Source organism: Mytilus trossulus, chromosome 2, assembly GCF_036588685.1.
Source record: "Mytilus trossulus isolate FHL-02 chromosome 2, PNRI_Mtr1.1.1.hap1, whole genome shotgun sequence".
NCBI classification, from domain to species: domain Eukaryota; kingdom Metazoa; phylum Mollusca; class Bivalvia; order Mytilida; family Mytilidae; genus Mytilus; species Mytilus trossulus.
Window position 1 is genome coordinate 94,420,490 of NC_086374.1, and position 20,152 is coordinate 94,440,641.

At 30.5% G+C, this 20,152-nt stretch overlaps 1 protein-coding gene across 1 annotated transcript in view; it reads left to right on the forward strand.

The window, feature by feature from the left end:
* Positions 1-20,152, forward strand: part of LOC134706114 (uncharacterized) — a 181,025-nt gene that overhangs the window by 36,579 nt on the left and 124,294 nt on the right. The window contains exons 14-31 of the mRNA XM_063564822.1: positions 78-200; positions 597-719; positions 1,070-1,201; positions 1,826-1,942; positions 2,550-2,816; positions 3,109-3,240; positions 4,142-4,267; positions 4,661-4,786; positions 5,516-5,647; positions 6,118-6,381; positions 8,898-9,011; positions 10,826-10,951; positions 11,523-11,657; positions 12,507-12,629; positions 12,940-13,194; positions 13,653-13,919; positions 14,470-14,733; positions 17,867-17,992. Of these exons, the coding sequence (XP_063420892.1) occupies positions 78-200; positions 597-719; positions 1,070-1,201; positions 1,826-1,942; positions 2,550-2,816; positions 3,109-3,240; positions 4,142-4,267; positions 4,661-4,786; positions 5,516-5,647; positions 6,118-6,381; positions 8,898-9,011; positions 10,826-10,951; positions 11,523-11,657; positions 12,507-12,629; positions 12,940-13,194; positions 13,653-13,919; positions 14,470-14,733; positions 17,867-17,992 (2,952 nt within the window). The remainder of the gene's footprint in view (positions 1-77; positions 201-596; positions 720-1,069; positions 1,202-1,825; positions 1,943-2,549; positions 2,817-3,108; positions 3,241-4,141; positions 4,268-4,660; positions 4,787-5,515; positions 5,648-6,117; positions 6,382-8,897; positions 9,012-10,825; positions 10,952-11,522; positions 11,658-12,506; positions 12,630-12,939; positions 13,195-13,652; positions 13,920-14,469; positions 14,734-17,866; positions 17,993-20,152) is intronic.

Sequence of the window (20,152 nt, forward strand, 5' to 3'; positions counted from 1 at the left end):
ATTGAAGAAAAAAAAATGTCAACTTTGAAAGTGATGGAGTTTGATCATTGCCATTTAAATGATTCTTTTCTTTTCAGATATAAATGAATGTTTAGATGGAACAGATAACTGTCCAGCAAACAGTAATTGTACAAACACCGATGGAAGCTTTACATGCAACTGTCTTGCAGGGTTCCGAAAAGTGGGTTCTGAATGTCAAGGTTTGTACTAACATAAGTTTATTTTAGGCTCAATCAAAATAAATGATGTTTAAAACATTTTTTTGTTAAAGATTAAAATTAACCTCTGTGACTTTCCAAGCAGATGTTTCAGTCTGTAGTTCATGCAAAATGATGCATTAAGCTCCATCTACAAAAACTTGACTTTGGCAATTTTTCTTTTTAAAAAATGTATAGTAAAAAATAACAAACTTTATATAGTCCTATTCCAATAAACTACGTAAAAAAAATTGATAAAATTTCAATGAAATATATGATATTCTATTTGTATGTTTAGCAACACAGAAATTAGAACTGTTAATAATAAACATTAAAAAATCAACTTGCACAATCAAGTTTAACCTGTAATAAATTCAGATCATTTTAATTATTTTTTAGACATTGACGAATGCACCGAAAGGACAAGTGGCTGTGATCAAAATTGTGCTAATAGCGATGGAAGCTTTACATGTAGTTGTGTGTATGGATTTGAGCTGATAGCTGATGGTAAATGTAATCAAAGTAAGTGTAATTTAGAACCTAAGTCACAATGTTAACCATATATAGTAGGAAAGTGTATTGAATGTAGGTAAATGTTTTAGTCTAGTTTTCCATTTTGTTTATTATAATTTGAAAATGAAAAATGTATGTAACTTTCAGCAGATGATTATCAAAAGTTGATTAATCGAAATTTTTGTGAAGGTAGCTATATACTATACGATTTGCGTACATTGTAAGGTAATATATTAACTCTATTGCATCCAATATTTTTTTAATCAAAGATGTTAATATATATATTCTTCATTAAGTCATTATCCTGCTCTTCCAAGTCTTGTAATTAATGATTGTTTCATTTTCTATCTTTTTTACAGCAATATTTAACTTCTGTGCACTGCAGAATTTAATCTGTGAATATGGTTGTGATAATACTACAAATCTAGGAACGTGGGAGTGCATATGTCAAGAAGGGTTTCTACTTGATAGAGCCAGTGGCAATTGTTCTAGTAAGTGTCAATTACATAAAATGTAAGATGTGGTACGATTGCCAATGAGAAAACTATCCACCAGAGACCTAATGACTTAGATATGAGCCACTAGAGGCTACTATACAGTCTTCTGTAATTAACAAGATTCATAATGTTTAGTAAAAATAAATTAATAACAAAATATACAGCATGACAAAGGGAAAAAATCAAGTGCCTTATTTATGCAAAAATAATGAACAAAAAACAATTATCACAGATTATCAACTAATAACAACCACTGAATTACAGATTCCTGACTTGTTTAGTACACTAAAAAAAATCGATTTGCTAAAGCCACAATTAGAATAGCAGGATAAAATTTCAGCTTTTTGATTGTAAAACAACAATATTTATAACCAGATTGGATATTGATATGTTTTACATACCTTATTCGGAAAGAACAACATACGCTGGCATATATACATATATATGTAAATATATTGTTAAATATCATTGCTCCTAGAGTAATATACTTTTACATGATATTAAAATTCCTGTCATAAGACAATACTCTAAAATGAAATTTTCACACAGTAATATGCAGCTTATGTGAATAAATACATGTGGCAATCTTTCTGCAACAATATTTTTTTTACATTTCAGATATAAATGAATGTGATGCTAATGTATGTACACAGAACTGTCAGGATACTGTTGGTAGCTACACCTGTTCCTGTTATACAGGATTCGAATTAAATGCTGATAAAACATCTTGTTCAGGTAAAAATTATTAAAGAGTTGAATGCATGTAATTTAATTGTCATAGTGCACATATTTTATGACTATATCTCTCTTTTGAATAAATATCATTTTGATAATGATATACCATCCTTCATAATGCCTTCAAAGAACTTCAAAGACAAGAAAAGTGAAGAAAAATATCAATATAGATCACTTTCAAGATCTGTCAACAATTTTTATTCTAAATAAGTTGTCCATCACATAATTAAATAAATTAGTTAGTTTAAAAGAAACATTTTTTTTTAACTTAAACTGTTAAAAAAAAATCATTGTATAGAGATATAGACTTGGTAATGTTTATGAAAATTTTTATGTTTTTTCTTGTACAAAAAGATGGGTAATGATTGATATTTTATATCAGAGTTTGGTTTTGGGGAACTTGGTTAAGTACTGAAAATTTACAATTTATTAGCAATTTAAATCAAAAACAAAAATAAAAAACAAACTGATACGTTTGGCTGTCTCTCAAAATGTATTTTTTTTTTATTATGTGTATTAACAAGCATGCTCTATCTCGTAACATCATGTGTGAATCCATTTTATGGTGTTTTATGTGTATTAACAAGCATACTCTATCTTGTGACAGCCTGTGTGAATCCATTTTATGGTGACAACTGTGCAAGTCAATGCAGCTGTGGACCAGGGGCTGACAGGTGTGATCCTAGTCGTGGATGTGTTTGTAACAGCGCCTGGACTGGAGATAATTGTGACGTTGATGTCAATGAATGTGTAGATAATCCAGGCATATGTATAAATGGCGACAAGACTTGTGTAAACGAAGATGGCGGCTATCAATGTAATTGTGGATCTGGTTATGAAAAAGTGTCTGCAGACGACAGCGTTCCTTGTGCAGGTAAATATAAGTTGAAATAGGTAAAGAATAGTTTTTTATAATGTATTTCATTAATACACATTGTAGAATGAGTCCAGTTTTTATTTTCAATAGTTCAAAATCAATTGTCTTGTCAGACTAGGAAACAACTGACTCTTTAAGCAATTTCTAGATTAAATTAAGGAGAAAAAAAGGTTAAAAACTTTATAATTAATGAAATTTAAGGTCCAATACTTTTATTGTTGTTCTATTTCATATAAATAAAGTTCGCTACCGCAATGTTTCAAATTTATATCTTTATGCTAAATTTTAGATGTAAATGAATGTAGTAGTGCAACGACAAACAATTGTTCAGCAACAGTTTCAACGTGTCAAAATACAGATGGCGGATATACGTGTAGATGTAACACTGGCTACCAAACAATAAATCCCTACGAATGTGAAGGTATAATCAATTTAATTCAATTCAGTTCAATATTTTATTTTTGTCTCACCTTAAGTATAAAATTACACAATACATTTAATTGTTACAATTTGTATACATAAGCATAATCTGTACAGATTTATGAGAGACAATAACCAACTAAAACAATATGTATACATTTGTATGTACATAATAAATATTAAACCTGAATGGTAAAATTATACAACAAAGTTAAATTATTATTTACAATATCAAACTTCTCTGCGTCTTTGAAGAATAAAATTATAGGTTTTGGCACATAATCTTATAATATCTTGATTCAAAAATAAAAATTCCATTTTCTTACAATCTGTAAAAACTATCGAAATGTTCATAAATTTTAAGAGACTCAGTAAATTATCAGATTTGTAAAAATATAAAACATTAGAGAAAAATCCAATATATCTATATAATTCTCAGTAAAGATACCTTGAGATCTAGGATTTTTGAAAGATTTCATTTTCGAATGTTACACCATGCAAAAAAATTAGTTTATTGTTCAAATCAATAGGGGCTTTTTTGTAAGTTACACACCTAGTGCCTACCCCCAAAATAATTTTTGTGGCGTTAAAAACAAAACTACTTTTTCATTGCTCTGCTTGTTAAACATACACCAATTAAAACACAACCCAATGACAAAAATAACCCAAAAGACTTCTAGAGAGAAACATAGTTTTCAACAATAGACGGGTGTTTATATTTATACAGTATCTCAGACTCAAATCATCCAAAAATTGTGAATAAAATCAAAAACAATGAAAGATTTCCATTTACACTAAATTTTCTGAATGACCAACATATGACAACCATTAGCAATGTGTTTGCTTTTTAACCTAATTGGTATTAATAGATCTTAATAACATAAAACTTCGATATACAACAGATGTAAATGAGTGTACAACAGAGTCTGATGATTGTGAACAAGACTGTGTCAATAATGTGGGAAGTTATAACTGTCGATGTTTCTTTGGTTATGAACTCAACACGGACAGAAAAACTTGTAAACAAGGTAGGTTGATTAGTTTCTGTATATATAACAAGTTTCTGTATATATAACAAGTTTCTGTATATATAACAAGTTTCTGTATATGAAATAAGTTTCTTTATATTGAAAATGTTTCTTGAATCAAATATGTTTCTGTATATTGAATTAGATTATGTATATAAAATAAGTTTCTGTATATTCAATAGCTTTCTTTAGATTGAATTATAGTGAACATTTAAAAAGAAATACTATAGATTTTAAGAACTCTTCTATCGCAATATCTCTGCTGCTTTTTTACTGATAATAACTTTTAACCTTTGATTTTTTAGTTACATTTCTCTTATTAAAACTATATACTCTTAATGAATTTTGACAGATTACAAATTTGAACATGAGGTATATGATTTCTATTTTTAGTGTCTGATCCATGTGGTACCCTGAGTAACCTGACCTGTAGTTATGCATGCAGACTAAAAGACAACACTGTATTTTGTTATTGTCAATCTGGATATAAACTACTGGCTGATAACCAGACTTGTACAGGTAAATTACTGTTAACTGGCTTTATAGCTATTTTTTTTTAATTTTCCTTGGATCCTACTGACTGATAATTATCTTTCTAAGCGAAGAAGTGTGATATGAAAAATTCTCGATAGAAACTAAGGGCGCATGTGTCGTTGTCAATGAAATTAACAACGTTGTCATTCGTAAAATAGTGTTAAACAGATTATCATTGGTCATCTCATCTCAATTGCATTTCTCACTCACAACAATAATCTACAACTACTGTATATGATCAGTGTCATTCATAACATTGATGATCACAGATATTAAACTATGTGTTCATATAATAAAGGACTTTCTTGTGAGCTAAACAAAATTGTGTTAAAGGATTAAAGAATTGAAAGAAGGAATGTGTCAAAGAGACAACAACCAAACAAAAAGCCAAAAGCCTAAGGCCACCAATAAGTCTTCAACGCAGTAAGAAATTCCTGCAACCAGAGTTTGATTGCAGCTGGCATAAAACAATAATGTATACTAGCTATAGTTCAGGGAAATGGATTCAAAAAAACTTACCTCCAAAAAATACAAATGAACCAAAATTTGATAAAAAAAAATTAAGACTATAAACAAAGGCTAGAGGTTCCTAAATGTATGAAATTATGATAATATTTCATAATGATATGGAACAAAAAAATGAATTAAATGTTCTATTTTTTAAATTTTACCACATCTAAACTTTAAAGTTTATTTTGCGTATTTTGTTGGTAGATATAAATGAATGTGATGATGATAGTAAAAATCTGTGTACAGATAAGTCGACTTGCTCCAATATAGCAGGAAGTTTCAAATGTAGTTGTCCAATTGGTCAGTTTTTGGAGAATGACCAAAGAACTTGTTCAAGTAAGTACAAATTATTAAGTAAAGTGAAATCGTAATTTTTTTTTTTTTTTTTTATTTTTTTTTTTATTTGAATTAGATATGAATAACTGCTGTTGTTACATTATAAATACAATTGATCAATTGGCAGCATATTGAATTAAGTCATCGTAGTTGAACTAAAAATTAACAAATTGAATTAACGAATACATTTCCTGACTTATTGGTTGAATAATGTTGATGTACATTTAAGATTGTGATCAGTTTTTATTCTTTTATGTTTATACTATTTTTATTAATATTATTTTTAACATGTTTTTAATTTTTCTTTATTAAAATGAGACATGACAAACTGCTATTGTTATTATATAACTACAATTGATCCATTGACAGAAAAATAAAATAAGTCATCAAAATTGAACTAAGAATGGACAAATTGAATTTGAGAATATAGTTCATGACATTGGTGACATCAAACTTTATGTACATTTCAGATTGTGATCAGTATCACTGGGGTGATAACTGTAATAATACATGTAACTGTGGTGCTGGGGCAGAGAGGTGTGACAAAATTACTGGGTGTGTGTGTAAATCAGGATGGCAGGGGACTCTGTGTGATGCTGATATCAATGAGTGTAGTGGTGGAGTCAACCCGTGTGATACCTCCCCCAACCAAAGATGTGTCAACACACCTGGCTCATTTGTCTGCCAGTGTGTGGCTGGTTATCAGAATGACACAGTCACAGGAACTTGTACTGGTAAATGAAATAAAAACACCATTTTGATTTCAATATTATTATTAAAATGTTTTTTCCTATACTGTTAGATTTTAACCCCACAAAAATGTTTTTTACCATGATAATAAAGTTAATTAATCTTGAATAGAACCAAATCATATCAAACCATAAAACATCAAGTAATACAATCTGTGTCTATCAAGTCTTTACTTGCAAGCTATACTTTATAGTAGTTTTAACATGGGAAGGCATTATATTCGTGATTATTTTTGCCCGATATTGAGGGCTAAAATAACACGAATATAATGCCTACCCATGTTAAAACTACAATGAAGTATAGCTTGCATCAATTATTTCGATTCTGAATAGGACAATTAAGGTAATTTCTATGTCCGAAAAGTATAAATGTAAAAGCGCTTGTGTAGGCTCTTCCATGAACCTCCTTTTTGTTTGTTTGTAAAGAAGCAAAAGGCTGGCACTGTGATTTTTCAGACGGAGGAGTTTGAACAGCCAGCATGAACGGTTGTCGTATCTAGGTCAAATATGTCTTTTTCGGAATGCAACACAATACAGTCATAATAAATGAATAAGGAACATCATGTGCACCATTTAAAGGGGCACTAGCTACGAGATATATTAAAAATTAAATATACTATTAGTCCTGCTCAATCATGAATGAAATGCAAATAGTGAAATAATAATTCGCTTTTAGCAGCCAGTATGGTTAAATTTTGACAAAATATGCTAAATTGATTATGAATTATTCACTTGCAAGTTAATAATTCAACCTTATTGAATCCATATTCATGTGAACTTCAATTTAATCCCCTTAGCTTGAGATAAATATCACGTGAATTGTATGTGTAAAGTTATTTAAAGGAACAGCATGTCAACATTAAAAGTGAAACAAAGGTAAATCGTTTGATTGACTGATTTGATCCACAAAATATCATTCTTATACAAGTAAAAACGATGATAAACATTTAGTTTTGGTGGAAGAAGACTTCAAGTCTTCTGAAGGCCAAAAGTGCCGACTTTAAATTCATTGAGCCTCCGTATGCCGCATTCGTTTCTGTGTATTACAATTTCATAACAACTTCTGATTCCTGACACCGATTTTTACACATGATTAAGCATCTGAATCATTTAATTTGTAAATTAGAATTGAAAAACAATCACTATCGTAAATATGTACCCTTCTTATGTAAATTATTAGATTTCATCTCGACTACATGACCGTTATTTGTTTACTTGTAACCGGATGTTTTTACTGTAGATATTTATGGTACGCATGCGTGAATTTGGTATCGGGACAATTCGCCCTGTTTACATGTTCGCCCTTGGTCTGTTCGTCCTGAGTTCTTTCGCCCGTTTAGTACGTTCGCCCTGTGTTCATTCTCTTTACTCTATAATAAGTTTGGGAACTTTGAAAAGTTGGCGGGTATGTAACAAGTCTTACTATTTTTATGCCCCATTTATGGGGATTATGTTTTCTGGTCTGTCTGTCCGTCCTGCTTCAGGTTGAAGTTTATGGTCGAGGTAGTTTTTGATGAAGTTGAAATCCAATCAACTTGAAACTTTGTACACATGTGTTCCTTATGATATGATCTTTCTAAATTTACTGCCAAATTAAGATTTTACCTAATTTTCACAGTCCACTGAACATAGAAAATGATTGTACAGATGGGAAATCCATGTACTTATGACACATTCTTGTTTGAAGAAAAAAAACCCGTCATAACGATATTGGAAGAAAGCAGACTGGGTTAGTGGGGCTGCTTTTATGGTAATTCAAGTTACCTTTTATTCACCTTCTTCCACCTAAGAGCTATCAGCTCTTTGATTCATCTATAATATGAAATTAAATAGACCTAGAATAATCCAATAGCACGAGTTTGCTCAATCTATTTATATCTTTATTTATGTTTACATCGCTTATATGGTCATCGGATGATTTTGGAGGTCAACTCCAATAAAAATGTAATTAGATGGCTTCTTGACTAAATTACACACGAAACGAAGCTACGTCTTTTCATTCCCGTACCCTGTTAATTGTTTATATTAGACTTTTGATACTTTGGATAAATGTTAAACATTGTTATGAATAAAATATGAGAATTTGATTAAAATCGGTGAACATGAATTTGACAGCTAGTGCCCCTTTAAAAGTTTGAAAGTGTTATAAAGTTAAGGAAATATATTAAGTGCATGATAATTTGATAAAATTCATTATTCTAAAGAAGTCAATATACGCATGTGCAAACAAATTTTATTGGATTTAGAGCATGGGTTTGTTCACAAAGCAAAAGAAGCACGTCATTTTAGAATAAATTATAAAATACATTAGATGAAAGGTTACTTTAAAAATTTATTTCTGACATGTCATCATGTTCATTTATTTTTTTTTGCACAGAGACTTGGATTTTTTAAACATGCAAAAGTAGAAGAAATTGAATCTAGTTTAAAATTCCAGAATAATTTCTTTTCTTTTTAATGGCTGGAGGGCTTTTAAGTAAAACCTGATTATTTTTTTCCAGATATAAATGAGTGTGATAACAATCCATGTGATCAGTTATGTACTAATACAGATGGAAGCTATACATGTAGTTGTAGAACTGGCTTTACAAAAGATGCTAATGACAAATGTCAAGGTAATATTGATTATTTAGTATTTTGTTGAAAAATTCTAAATAAGTTCCAAGGGGTATCACAATCTTATGCATTCTGTGTAATAATTCTACAAGGATATATTCAGCAAAATGTTGTATGATTTGCTAATATTAAAAAAGAAGATGTGGTATGATTTCTATAGAGTCTCCACAAGAGTCCTAATGACACAGAAATTAACAGCTATAAGTCACCTTATGACCTTCAACAATGAGCATAGTCTGCTGTTGTAGGCCCAAAATTTACAAATGAAAAACAATTCAAATGAGAAAACTAACGGCCTAATAAATCTAAAAAAATGAATGAAAAACAAATATATATATCACAGCAACAAACGACAACCACTGAATTACAGGCTCCTCATACAAAATGTGGCGGGGTTTAGCGTGTTAATGGGATCCCAACTCTCCCCTAACCTGTGACAGTGGTATAACAGTACAACATTAGAACAAACTATAAAAAACATGTTTTGAACCCCAAAAAAATAGTGTTGTCAAATCATACACTTTTACCTTACAGGTTACTCGGATAATCGTTCGACCGATTAAACGGTTAACCGATAGTTTAAGTTGATGTTTGAAGGCCTTATCTATAGTACCATACATATAGATATAAGAAGATGTGGTATGAGTGTCAATATGAAAACCTTCCATCAAAGTCATATATTTACGTTTTTATAATACGATGAATCGAAGTTTGTCCTTTGGTATTATAGGCTTGTATGTGAAGATTCCTGACGAAGTTTGACTTTTGATAATCAAACACATCGTATCAACTGTGGCGTTTTTACTCACTTCAGATTGAAAAAAGTCTTAATATCGTAAAATTCAATATGTCTGAAACCGACGATTCTTTCATTTTCTCTTGTTGTCTTCGAAAATAATGTGGAGTGTTTTAATTTGAAATGATTTAGTCAAAGCTTGTTACTCGTACTATCAAATATGCTTTGATTACATTCACATTGTTTTGCATTGCACACTTTTTGAGTTAGCATTTCGTTGAAAGTATGACAAAGCCTTGCACAACGGAGATTGCACATTCAGATAAAGGTCTTTACAATATAAGAACAAAAATGAAATTATGAAGTAAATCGTAAAATGTAATTGTATTACTGATTTAAAATTACTGTTAAAAAAATATGTTTACTAATTATATTTCCTTAAGATCTTGCCCCGAGCTGAGAGACAAGTTCTTATTAATTCTATGTTTTTGGATTAACAATAGTAATCAATATACTGGACAATTGATCTGTCAAATTAATCACCAAGACGACAATTTTTAAAGAAAACATAATAATTTAATGATTTCAATTTATATTCATATCAAAGCTATCAAAATTGAAAAAAAGTCTGGTTAACCGGTTAGCGTTTTTGGTATTCAGTATTCGGTCTTTCAACTGGTTAATCGGTTAACCGTTGATAACACTACAAAAAAATCAATCAATGACTTGACATTATTTTTACTAAGGGGGAAAACAATTTAATAGCTCATAGTCTTGATATTGTAAATTAAAAAGTTGTATAAATATTTTAGTAACCCTCACCTCTTATTTTTTGAATGAAAAGACAACTTGATATAGAAAAAGTTCAAAATCCAAACGCAGAAATTTTTGAAATTGGTTTTATTGGCTGCTTAAATAGATAAACACAAAACAGTAATTGAGTTAAAGACAGAAATATTATGAGTTGTGACTAAATTTGAAATGGCTGCCAAAATATATTAAAAAGATTTTTTTATATTCAGTCTTGTTTTAATGATCAAATTGTTTAGATTAATAATTAGAAATCTTATTTTGTAGATATCAATGAATGTGACACAACCTTGAACAAGTGTGACCAGAACTGTCTTAATACTCCAGGAAGTTATAAATGTTCTTGTAATAATGGATACATACTCAGCCCAACAGACCAGAGGACATGCAACAGTAAGTTTTTTGCCAGAAATCCTGAATTCCTGCTCAACCTAGTTAACTACAAAGTTGGAAATAAGAATTCACTCCCATTTCATACAATCCTAGTTGGAAATAAGAATTAACTCCCATTTTATATAATCCTTGTTGGAAATTAGAATTATCTCCCATTTCATATAATCCTAGTTAGAAATAAGAATTATCTCCCATTTCATATAATCCTAGTTGGAAATAAGAATTATCTCCCATTTCATATAATCCTAGTTGGAAATTAGAATTAACTCCCATTTCATGTAATTCTTTTTTATTAAGACATTTTCATGTCGGTTGTTAAAAGATAAAACATTGATTTAATTATCAGACTTATGTGTTTGGATATATTTAACTGTTTTCAAATTGTTTACCCTTTTTCTGGATACCAGTAAATGATTATAAGATTTGTTATAATGCAATTTATCAAAAGATAAAAAAGGGCTTTTAAATTTTATCAAGCACCAATCATGTATGAAGAAATCTAGTAAAAGATTACAATAAATTTGTGAATGCATTGCAATATTTATATATGTATTTATTATTTAATTTACAGTAAAGACCGAATGTACCAGTTTCAATTGTACCGCGCCAGGAACGTGTGCAGTCAAATCTGATGGAGCAGAATACTGTACATGTCCTACAGGATACAATCTAACCATGACTGATAATATTACTGGAATCTGTGAAAGTAGGTTTTTATGCCCCATATACGAAAGTATTATGTTTTCTCGTCTGTGCGTCCGTCTGTCCCGCTTCAGGTTAAAATATTTGCTCAATATAGTTTTTGATGAAGTTGAAGTCCAATCGACTTGAAACTTAGTACACATGTTTACTATGATATGATCTTTCTAATTTTAGTGCCAAATTAGAGTTTGACCCCAATTCACGGTCCAATGAACATAGAACAGAGATTTGAGACAGTTAAGATTTGCAAAGTGTGCTCTATGGATATTACTGATAATATTTACATTATTGTTAAAACTTAATCCATCATTATGTTTATAAATTAGAATTACAATTGTTATGGTAAATGAGAATAATCCTTATGAATAAAAGAAATGGGATATATCTTAATAAGACATCAACAAAAATAACCAATATATATCTAAAGGGCATTACACAGTCTTCAACAATAGATTAACCTTATAACATTTCTATATTTTCATTTTTTTTAAATGCTACAGTCATGAAGTTTGCAAGACATGCAGGATCTCTGATAATATTAATGTCAATGAGTCTTTGATTTCAATAAAACACCAAAATGCATAAATCACAATAAATGGTTCTTGTAAATCTAAATAAATCCCTTCACCAATTGAATTTTAATGACTACAGACAAAGATCAAAAGAAAAAGAAAAACTAATAATGATTATTAAAATCTGAAAAAGTGTATTTCACCAAAAATTTCTTTAACAGTATCTTTAATTTATAGATGACATAACTATTAAATATTTTAGACATTTTAGAAGAAATGTATATAATTCTATCTTTATTACTGACATAAATAAAGAAGGGTATATTTATTAAATATTTCAGACATAGACGAGTGTGAGCCAAGCAATCCATGTGCTGATATGTGTACTGATAAAACACCAGGATACAAATGCTCCTGTACCAAAAATGGTACAAAACTGGACAGCGATGAACAAAGTTGTAAAGGTTGGTATTTTATTTGTGTGGATAGAAAATTAATGTTTCGTTTTTTTTGTTAAGACAATTCTAAATTAATACTCTCAATGTAGGAAAAGTGTTAAGAAATGGACAAATAAAAAGTAGTTAAACATTAATATCGTATTAAGTGTACATTAAAATATTTTTTTTTTACATTATAGTAATACATGCAGTTTAAAAAAAACTTAAATATTCATAAACATGATAAATGTGTAGGTCTGTGGGAAATAAAGATATACAAAAAATTTCATGGTGTTGATATACACACTAAACTGAATTCAATATTTTATTTCAAAAGCTTGTGCTGAAGGAGAATGGGGACAGAACTGTGTTGAAAACTGTACATGTGTGACAGAAAACACCAATTCTTGTAACAAAACAGATGGAAATTGTAATTGTAAAACTGGCTGGAAGGGAGATAACTGTGATACAGATATCAATGAATGTGACAACGCAACAATATGCCAGGCTAACTCATTGTGTGAAAACACCAATGGATCCTATGTTTGTATCTGTAATGAGGGTTATTATAACTCTGCAGATGTTTGTCAAGGTTAGTTTTCAGAAATTGTCTTTTTATCTATGAGGTTCCTCATGGGGGTGTCCAAGTAATCACATAATTATTAATTGTTTTTTTTAAACTAGATAATCAAATAATCAAAAATGCAGTTCAAAATTTTTAAATATTGAAATATTTGGTCTGGTAATCCAAAAATTACTGTAAAAACCCCATGAGGAGGCTCATCTATAACTGTTTTGTGTTTCTCAACTTGACTTCAATTGTTTGGTTATATATTTATTTATTTCTGATATTGACTGGAAGACAGTAAATAATCTGCCAGATATAATATTTATAGAATAGAGAGTAACGGTAAAAAAGGGAATAGAGAAAATTGGCCTAAAAATTGAAAAAATACTGAAATGAAAACCTCCCAAACCATACCATCAGATAAGAGGGTAATACCATAGTATTTTTTTTTTATTCCTGACCTTAAATCATTTCCTTTCCAGTATGTGGTTCTAACACATTTGGTAAAGACTGTGCACAGACCTGTAGCTGTGTTGTTACCAATACAGATTCCTGTAATAATGTTGATGGTAGTTGTATATGTAAAACTGGTTGGAAAGGAACCACCTGTTCTGTGGATGTTGATGAGTGTACAGTTACTCCCTATATATGTAACACTACATCTAATTCTGAATGTAACAATTTAAATGGTACCCATAAATGCAATTGTGTTACTGGATACCAGAAAATAGCTGATGGAAGTTGCCAAGGTATGCTGATATTTTTAAGTACTGTAAATTCAACAATTATTGCGGGCATTTATTATTGTGAATTTGTCATTTTAAACTAAAATGCGATTTTAATTTTTAAGATATTGAGTAATAATATTTTATTCATATAAAAAAATGCGAGTTTAACTTATTGAGATTATAACCCTGTATCATTTTTCACAATAATTTCTGAACTTACAGCAGTATTATTGATGACCCTGTTCTTGAACTTCTGAGAAAAACTAATGTATAGTTACAAAATCAAATATCACAATTGGAAGCTTTACAATATTCAGTTCAACTGCACATAAATCTTAATAATGTCCGATAAAATGGTTATTTTCTTCCAAGATGATTGTAATTTTTATTTCATATGTTTTCGTGCTTAAGCTTAATATCAACCGTGTTTCATGCAAATTGCAATTGATTGAAAAGCAGCATATATATTTTTTAATTTTTCGATCATAGCTAACAAGGCATTTTATTTCCTTTCCTGTTTGTTTGTTTACATATCCCAACTTTTCAAGCATCATTTTAATGTCATTTTCAGAATGTGGCAGTTCAAACTATGGAGATAGCTGTTCTCAGGCCTGTACTTGTATTGTTGCCAATACAAGGGACTGTAACAATGTTAATGGTAGTTGTACTTGTAAAAATGAATGGAAGGGAGCCAACTGTGACATGGACATAAACGAATGTGATGATGCAACAACTTGTGACGGCATTCCCTATTCAACTTGTCAAAATTCAGTTGGTTCTTACGACTGTGTCTGTAATGCTGGATATCAGAAAAATTCTTCTAATCTCTGTGATAGTAAGTTTATCAAATTGATGTAAACTGTTATAAGTTAAATTTTTGCCACCTTTATCTGAAAAAAGGAAAGAAATGGATTTAATTTTTTCATCTCAACATCTCACGGATGAAGGTATTCTGAAAATTTAAGAAATAAATTATGGATAGTTATGCATTTTTTATTCCAATTCTATTTAAAACAAATGTATTTTTTATTCAAATTGTATTAGAACAAAATTATCATGTATCAGTGTATAAAACATTTGTTACAACGTCTGCACAGCAAGAGACATCTAATATCATTACTTGTACAGAGTAGTTTTTAGATTTATTTTGTACACAATTTTATTGTACATCAGTTTTTAGGCAGTTAAGCTGCCTTATGCGAGAACCCTAGATTTGTGTTCTACCCAATAAATGCTGAAATACGTGCCATTGTCATTATCTAGCTGGATATAATGTTATTTATAACTAATTGGAAAGTTTTTTCATACTTTTAATTCTGGATTACAAAAAATATGACCAGAAAAACCTTAAATGATCGTCGAATCACCCAAAAGTTTTGAAGTTGCACATAGGAAGTATAACACATTAGGAATCCTTATGTAGTTTATTATCCCCTGAGCTTTTGGCTAAGATGTCAAAGAACAAATGTATGAAATATTTAATCGACGAAAATCTCTAAAGACAAGTAGTTTAGATTTCCCAAATGGCAAAAGTCGTAGGAATATCGTTTGTCGTCAATATGTAGTTTACTACGTCAGTAGTCTATTAAAATAAGTTCAACTGTTCATGCTGTTGGCGGCAATTTTAAATTAGAAGTCAAGATTTTCGTATCTTTTTAATTTGGATAACTTTGCAAACCTTTTTACCAAAGTCTCAAAACGATCTCAAAACTTATTTTCATCATAATTATTCACGACAGCGATATTCATTTTGTCCAACCGCTAGCTTAATACAGAAAATCGCCGACAAATAATGTGCAAATTCGAGTAATGACAAAAACATCATTGAAAACAAAATGGATGCCATAAGAAGGGAAATTACAATATGGGATCAGATTCCGGAAGCGGATAAGAGTAATTCCGTGTTTTGGCGACCAACTAAATTTTTTTTCAGACAGATGACAAAATACATCTATGTATGGTATAAACATTAGAATTGGAAACCAAAAGATATATGTAAAAGAAAGAAAAGCAGAAACTATTTTGTAAAGAAACTCAAAATTACTTTTTAACAAATTTTAATGTCTAATTCCAATACAAGGTGACAGCTGGGAACAGTATCTGATTATCTAAAAAATATATATGTTCCTGGTGACAGTATAAATTTTCTTTATCAGTGATAAATGTTGGTAATGCATGTTAGATGCTTTTAAAGTGTAAAAATATTACTGCAATTTTAATGGGTATTTTTTCTCAGTTTTGATGGGTCAGTTAAAATAGCTTGAAGTTTTTACTTTATTTTCACAAAAAGTGCAACTAGATTATATGATACCTGAATGTAAGCAAATCATATGATATATAGGTGGAGTCTTTTGGTACACTCTACTCCCTCCTGATGAATAACTTTGAAGAGGATGAGATCCCCTCCCCTAAACCATATTTATTCATGTATGGGACAACATAACTAATCAAATGAAATACAGGGGGAGTCCCTGGGGTCACCCCACCCCTACTGTTTATGAAATTTGAAACAGCCGGTCAAGATCCTCACCCCTAAAGCATATATATGCATGTATGGAACAATATGATAAATCAAATGACATACAGGGGGAGTCCCTGGGGGTCATCCAACCCTCCTGTTTGAGAACTTGGAAACGGTCGAGATCCCAACCCCTAAACCATATATACTCATGTTTGGGACTATATAACAAATCAAATGAAATATAGGGGGAGTCCCGTGGGGTCACCCCACCCCTCCTGTTTGAGAACTTGGAAACGGTCGAGATCCCCACCCCTAAACCATATATACTCATGTATGGGACTACATGTATATAAAGAATCAAATGAAATATAGGGGGAGTCCCTGGGGGTCACCTCGCCCTCCTGTATGAGAACCTGGAAACGGTCGAGATTCCCAATCCTAAACAATATATATTCATGTATGGGACAATATAACAAATCATATGAAATATAGGTGGAGTTTTTGGGGCCACTATACCCCTTCCTGTTTGAGAATTTGAAAACAGTCGAGATCCCCACCCTTAAACCATATATATATTCATGTATGGGACAATATAATAAATCAAATGAATTATAGTGGGAGTCCCTTGGGTCACTGTACATCCTCCTGTTTGAGAACTTGACAACAGTTGAGATCCTCACCCCTTAACCATATATACTCATGTATGGGAATATATGACAAATCAAATGAAATATAGAGGGAGTCCTTGCGGTCACCCCATCCCTCTTGTTTTGAGAATTGGAAACAGGCGAGAAAAAATTGAAGCAATATTGCCAGTTTTCATAATTATGGTTGCCTTAATTTTTGGTTAACTGCCTACAGCGCTTACAGTGCTTTGATTATTTATTTTTTCACTAATATTTATAGAAAATTTTGAATAAATTGTCCAAGTGGTTCATTTTTTTAAATTGGCTATGCAGGCCTTGTCTCCAGTTTGTACTGTTTTTAAAATATTTTTGTGTTGTTTTATTGCATGGCATTGATGCAACCATGTGCAATTCTGCTATTTGTTTTTCTATTTTTTTTTATTCTGCTGATAATTAAACTTTCAAACCTTATTAGTTATTAGTAATCTCGTTTGTAAAATGAATAATATTTGTACAAATACTATCAATATGTGTATGGGATGTCATGCTTTGTTGGACTACATTTAAATATGTGATTGTAGAAAGTTTCATCTTAATCATCTATTTGGAATATTATGAATGTAAAAACTCTAGCCTCTTTCTACTTCATCAATGGACAGAATGTAGGATCTCAAATAAACAGGAGTACTAATTGAAGCAAGTTGTTATATAGAATAAACTATGTAAATATTTATAATAAGAATAAAAAGATAATTATAAGAATAATTATTTTCACAGGCAATGAAGAAAACGTACAGAATGTGTCATTTTTTTTTTAACTTATTCGTTTACACATTATGACTTGCTAATAGTTCATGGCATCATTTAACTTTTTCTTGTAGACATTAATGAATGTGGTAGTAGTTTGAACAACTGTACAGAAAATGCTTCCTGTTTTGATACGGATGGCAGTTTTGATTGTGTCTGTGACTCAGGGTATACTGGTCAAGGAGATGTAAATTGCACAGGTTAGTTTATTTTATGATATTTATTTCATTTGCTACCATTATAATTTTCTTGTCAAGCTTGTCGATCTTAAGATATCCCTAGTTTCCTTTAATCTTTTCTAAAATTCGTTTTGATTTTCACTTCCTTAAAGAATTTGATTAGTTTATTATGTAGATTGCAGCAGAGTGCACAGTTAGTTTTGCTTCGCCCAAAAAATACATGAATTTCATATATATTGCACATCATATTTCTATAATTCGCTTTTGTAAATTTCCGTTTCAAAGGAAGTTGTAAATAGTGGGACTATACATGTATGTATAGTCATTTCAAATTAGTCAGTGTTGTTCATTATTTGTGTTATTATGTCATCTATAATAAACATAATTTTTACTGCTTTTATAACATTGTTGTAAGTGAGGTATTTTAAACATTTTATAAGAAAAGTTACATTATCATTTGAATGAAATAGTTGTAAACACACAAATTGTAACAGTTGACAATATTTAGATTAAGCATAACATTGTATTATACATGTATACTCAGTCAAGTTTTTTTAAACATAGTTAGTATAGTTATTTATGTTTACCAGTTATTATATTAATAAATGAGAACATATTTAACTATTATAACTGAAGCTGTTACAACAGTTGAGCCTGATACTACACAAACAACAGAAACTATTGATTCAACAGCAACAGAAAAAGATGTGTGGTTTTGTGGTTAATACTTCTTTTATAACATTTTGAGAGGAAATCGAAATCTAAAGCAGCGAAAATATGATAATTATTAGTTGTTGGTGAAAACAAGACAATTCGAATGATTGAAAAAAAAAAGAAAGAATATGTACATCAGGAAATAAAAGTTTGTCTAATAAATTATCATTAATTTATAGGATATTTTGATAATAAAAAATACAAATAATAAAAGCACGGCAGTCATTATTGTGCTGGATGGATTTGTATCAAAATATGATTTGATTTTCATTTCCTCAATAATGTTGGGGACTGGTTTAGTGTGTAAATTGCAGGTCTTTCCACAATAATTTTTCGATTAAAAAATGACATATATTTTACATCATATTTCTTTACTTTGATTTGTAAATTGAACACTTTCAATGAAATACATTAGAAGATAGTAAAAGATTATTTATAGACATATTGCTAATTAATGTTTAGTCAGCTACAATAAGTAGGATTTTTACAAACAGTAAACTACAATTAATGTAACTAATGTATTCTAACTATTTTTATAAGAAATTAGCATTTGCATTTAAATTAAATAATTGTAAAAAAGTCGAGAATATTGAGATTTATACATATAATTGTAATCTACTGAAACCAATCTTCATATGTAGTAGATGTAATTTTTACTTGTAATTATATTGATATTTAACAACCTTTCATTACTTTTATAAATGAAGCTGTCACAACAGTTGAGACAACATCTGAAACTTCACAAACAACAGAAACTTCGGAGTCAACAACAGCTGAAAAGGGTACTGGATCTACCACAGAGAGATTTACAAAACAGACAACTGAAACCTCTTTACAAAGAATGACAGCACAAACTACTGCAGCTTCAACTGACATTTTTTCTACCAACAATTATTCCAGAACCACAGCAGAAAGTGCATCCCCAAAAAGCACTGCAACTCAAACCTCTGGAACCACGACAGAAGGCACTGCAACTCAAACCGCTGGAACACCATAGAAGACACTGCAACTGAAACCTCTTGAACCACCACAGAAAGCATGCTAGCCACTAGTCAAAGTGAAACTTCAACAGTCATTGGTACTACCATACAAAACCCTGCAACACAAAGGTGTCACAACCATACAAACCACTGAAATCTCAACAAACAATGGTTTATCTACACATAGTATAGAGATCACATCAGACAGTGTCACTGCAACTCAGAGATCTGAAGCCACTACAGACAGTGTCACAGTCATTACTAATACTGATGCCACGACAGACAGTGCCACAAGTTCTATAAACACTGTACCTCAAGGTACCGGAACCGGTTCAGAAAGTAGTGTGACCACACAAGACACTCAAACCACAATATCTATGCCATCTGGTACACAGACAACTGAGGATTCTGAAGTGACAACACAAGAAATATCCACAGTTGATTTCTCCAGTAGTGAAGGTACTTGAGCATTCTATCCATGCTCTCC